Source organism: Lactuca serriola, chromosome 1 (genome assembly GCF_051521515.1).
Source record: "Lactuca serriola cultivar US96UC23 chromosome 1, Lser_US96UC23_V15, whole genome shotgun sequence".
Taxonomy (NCBI): domain Eukaryota; kingdom Viridiplantae; phylum Streptophyta; class Magnoliopsida; order Asterales; family Asteraceae; genus Lactuca; species Lactuca serriola.
The window spans coordinates 256127221-256131748 of record NC_136408.1 but is presented as its reverse complement, the minus strand read 5'-3'; the positions used below and the strand labels follow the sequence as shown (position 1 = coordinate 256131748).

Genomic DNA, 4528 nt, shown 5'->3' with positions numbered 1-4528 from the left:
TGAGATACAAGACTGGAGGGTCCAACCCGAGTCGTAAGACCGGGGGGTCTTCACTGAGACACATGACCAGAAGGTCCTTATCGAGATATAGCCATGAGAGGCTAGTTATTTGTTTGTGGTATTTTGGAGAACTCACTAAGCTTCGTGCCTACCGTGTTGAGTTAAATATGTTTCAGGTACTTCTGTAGATTCCGGGAAGGCGAAGGCACGATTTTACACATCCATTGGCTTATGGAGATTTGAGGATTTTGGGATACTCTGATATTGTTTTGATAATAACTTACAATTTATGTGATGACTTGACTTTATGAGTAATATTTTGAGAATTAAAAATGAAAAATTTGTCTTGAATTTTGAGAGGTTACATCGGGTGTTACAGACACGGATCAATTCCACAATTTGGACGATCGAATCCAAGATGATTAGCTACATAGAAGGCACATAGCTACAGATGTAGGCTTGGATACCACAAGTGTAAATAGGGCGAAGAAGAATACACCGTTATATTTTATGGAGAAATTAAATATATTCTTACATTTTGTTCATATTTTTCTTTCTCTATGTTTAAGATGATGATAAGTGTATAAATTTAACATCCCAATCAAATTTAAATTAAATTTAATAACACTTGTCACCATCTAAAATAAATAGAAAAAAAAATAAGAAGATATTTAATTTCTCTGTTTTATGATACCATATAATGTAATAGTTGCAAACACTTGCGCGTAAGGATTATTGTTTGGTACCTTAGAAAGAAATAAGTTTATATTAAATTGATGTAAAATTGTACTAACTTGAATGATTTGAGATCTTACTATAAGATGTAGTTGTTTGTAGAATAAAAGGGGAGTGAGGGACAATTATTATCCTTGAAAGACGACTTGGTAAGATGATATCATGAGAAAAGTCAAGATCTCAAACCTATCATTTTTTTCGTCCAAATATATAATAACAATGAAAACGATAAAAATCGGTGTCCCTCATACTTTTATAAACAAACTTTATCTTCTTTTTTTTTTTTTTTTTTTATTTTAATGGGGGCAATGACTCTCTAACAACTGGTCAATTTAAAACGTGACATGTCGAGAAAGAGAGAGAGGAGCTCCCTCCCGAGAAAGTTCGTCATAACTTTAGCAGAAGAGAGAGAAAGAGAGAGTCGTAAAAGCTGTGGACTTCACATTAACGATCACAAAAGCTTTTTAGTCTTTGGAGTAAAAATTTGTGTTCTTTGTTCGTAAAACAATCTGATTTTATCTTCTAGTACAAGCTGAACTAAAATGGGTCTTGCTTCTCAAGAAGCAATCAATCAGTTCAAGGCGTTAATGGACCAAGGTTTGTTCCTCAATTTTATTTTTATTTACAAATTTCTACTTCTCTTGTTTGTTATTTAAACTTAACGACGATTTACTAATTTTGAATTTTTGGGGGAATTTTGGGCAGTTGACGAGCCTCTAAAAAGAACATTCAAGGTTTTGCAGACTTTCTCCTTTACTACCCTTTTAGATCTGTACCTATTATCGAATCCTACTCTCGATTTCTCATTATTGTATGTGTTGAGACGCAAATTCATGTTGTTAAAAGTTGCTTTTCATCTTTTCCTTTCATCTTTTTTTTTTCAAGCTTCTCGCTGCCTCGCAGAATGTGCAAATGCCACGTTCAAAATTCAAGATCTTTCGTGTTTGTTGTACACATCTCATTGGTAGCATTTCCGAGTTGGGGTTTGAAATGATGATGATATAATTAGTATCACATAACAATGAAAATCATTAAACTGGTTTTGAAATTGCGTGTTTTAAAGACTCAAACTTTTTTCTCATGTATGTAATTCTTCACTTCAGAATGTTCATCAGGGATATATAGTTGAAACCTTGGAGCGATTTCTCAAAGCAAGAGAAGGGAATGTTACAAAAGCCCACAAAATGGTTCAATCCAAATCCATGACCCTTATATTTAAAATAATCCCGTGATATACATACATACATACAACTAGATCTGTCTTTTTTTTTTTCTTTTTTTGATGATTGATTCTCTTTGTGTAAAATTACAGTTGGTAGATAGCTTAAACTGGAGGCTGCAAAATGGGATAGATGAGATTTTAGCTGTAAGTCCCCGTTTGTCTTGTACTACATTGGAGTAAGAAAAAGACGTGAATGCCCTTCTAATGCGAAATTTGTTGTGCAGAAACCGATTATTCCAACTAATTTCTACAGAGGAGTGCGTGATTCACAGCTGATAGGAGTGTCTGGTTACACGAGAGATGTTAGTTACATTTGTTGATATTATTGTTTTGTTGTCTAAAATAGAAACACATTCAAATATCAACATACTTTTATTCTTCTCATTTTTTTTCTACTTCTACAACAGGGGCTTCCAGTGTTTGCTATTGGGGCAGGTCTCAGCACATTCGACAAAGCATCTGTAAGACTTATGAATGCAAGAAATATCAACATACTTTACTTATATTCATTTATTTCTTCCTATTAAATCATTCTTTTTAGAAAACTCTACCTGTTTATAGAAATGTCATTCAAACAAAAACCATTTTCATTAAATCTAATGAAATCTTTTTTGAAATTCTCTTGCAGATCCATTATTACGTGCAATCACACATTCAAATTAACGAATATCGCGATCGTGTGATTTTGGTGAGAATGGAAAATGGTTTTATTTTATGAGTTTACTTTAAGATGCTAATAATTTCTAATCACTGAATTCATTGTAGCCAACTGCAACAAAAAAGAATGGAAAATATATTGGCAAGTGTGTTAAGGTTTTAGATATGAGTGGCCTAAAACTATCTGCATTGAACCAGATAAAGGTATATATGTATATCTACTTATTAGTTTAATCACATATATATATTAAATGCAAGAAATATGAATCAGACATTAATCTTTTGCTGCTGCAGCTACTGACAACAATCTCAACTGTTGATGATCTTAACTACCCAGAGAAGACAATTACATATTATATAGTAAATGTTCCATATGTATTCTCCGCTTGTTGGAAGGTATTCTATTTACTCATTAACTATCATTGGACAAATGCAAGAAATATTAAAATACGATTTCGTTTTTTTTTTCTTTTCTTTTCTTATTACAACTTTCTACTTGTCTACAAATAAATGTTATGCAGGTTGTGAAACCACTTCTGCAAGAACGAACAAAGTTAAAAGTTCAAGTATTGCAAGGAAATGGTCGTGAGGAGCTTTTGAAGGTAAATAAAATAGTTTTTAGCGTAAGGGCATTTTTGGAAAATGAACATATAATGTTTTGGTTGTGCAGATAATGGACTATCCATCCCTGCCCCATTTCTGCAGAAGGTCAGGGTCAGGGTCAAGTTCAGGGTCAGGGTCAGGGTCAGACACCATTTCTGACTGCTACTCATTGGATCATCCTTTTCATCAGGAGCTTTACAGCTACATGAAGCAGCTCTCAGGTGTCCATGAGCCAAAAGAACCCGCAAAACAAGGATCAGTGCATGTGGAAGTGCCTTTGGGAGACCCTGAAAATGAAGAGATACACAAAACACTTGAATCTGAATTGAAGAAGCTTCGAAACCGTAAAAGTCTCTCTGGGTCCTTTCAGAATTTCAAGATTGGCGATTAAGGTCCCTCCATGTTTGTGTTTCGTGTGGTTTAGTCCTTAGCAGCTTCAGCCTTCAAGTATATTATTTATGCATCTCTTATCACTTATCTAGGTAGGTATTTGCAATAGAGATGCTTTAGCAATGGATATATATTAAATATCTCATCATCCTATTGCTTCTGCTTGTATTGCTCAATCAAAAGTTTGTTTTCATGTATGTATATTATATGGGGTATTTTAAGTTCTAGTTTATGTTGCTTGGATCTTTATATCTTGTAACAATCACCTAAATGGTACTTTTCACCTTTGGGCTAGTGGTTAGTTTATGTAACAATGTTTATTGGTATAAGAAAAAACATGCAAATATGCTGTAGTGGTGTGTTATATTTTAACCTTTGGGTAAAAATTATTTTTTATCGTCATTATAGCCCAACAAATTTCTCTTCCTTCAACTAAATTTTGTTCATATTCTAAATGTATAAACTAAAAAATAACCTGTTTTTGAGCGGAATGCAAACTATTGTTCCTGGTGAGCATGTGAATTCAGTCAAACATTAGATGACATTGCATATGTTGTGCCACATCGATCCCACGTGTAAGACAAACTACCACCAACCCTGCCCACTCCTAATAAAATTCTTCTTTAACTTGCCCACGACCATTGTCATCTTCATCGCCTTCATCCTCATCTCCGCTTCTCCTGGTTGGACATTCTTCTAGTGGAGCTCATAACAAATAAGCCTTAGTCGACCGGAAAAGAGTATATCTCGCCGATGATCTGGTTCCGAGTGAGGTTACAAACCATAAACTTGACCCATTTGACATTTGTTAAGGTTTTAAAACATCATATTATTATTATCCATTGCAAAAAATAGATCAATAACCTGATGAAGATAACGGTGGTGGTGGTGGTGCTCTCTCTCTCTCTCTCTCTCTCTCTC

General features: G+C 34.2%; 1 protein-coding gene across 2 annotated transcripts; it reads left to right on the top strand.

The window, feature by feature from the left end:
• The first annotated feature begins 1072 nt into the window (after positions 1-1072).
• On the top strand, positions 1073-3979 carry LOC145050740 (phosphatidylinositol/phosphatidylcholine transfer protein SFH3-like). Of its 2 annotated transcripts, XM_078998942.1 has the most exons (11): positions 1073-1332; positions 1441-1469; positions 1839-1922; positions 2048-2101; positions 2182-2259; positions 2365-2418; positions 2586-2645; positions 2723-2818; positions 2909-3010; positions 3136-3216; positions 3285-3979. In XM_078998942.1, exons 1-11 carry the CDS (start codon positions 1278-1280, stop codon positions 3606-3608), a joined length of 1017 nt encoding a protein of 338 aa, XP_078855068.1. In that variant the 5' UTR covers positions 1073-1277; the 3' UTR covers positions 3609-3979. The 2 variants fall into 2 exon arrangements, with proteins under 2 accessions (XP_078855068.1, XP_078855072.1); XM_078998946.1 differs by lacking the exon at positions 1839-1922 and having other exon boundaries at positions 1137-1332.
• Positions 3980-4528: the final 549 nt, after the last annotated feature.

Excerpts from the sequence above, each read along its gene's own strand:
- LOC145050740 (XM_078998942.1), top strand. The coding sequence starts at position 1,278 with ATGGGTCTTGCTTCTCAAGAAGCAATCAATCAGTTCAAGGCGTTAATG. Across the intron at positions 2,102-2,181 it reads GGATAGATGAGATTTTAGCT|AAACCGATTATTCCAACTAA; the intron begins GTAAGTCCCCGT and ends TTTGTTGTGCAG. Across the intron at positions 3,217-3,284 it reads GTCGTGAGGAGCTTTTGAAG|ATAATGGACTATCCATCCCT; the intron begins GTAAATAAAATA and ends TTGGTTGTGCAG.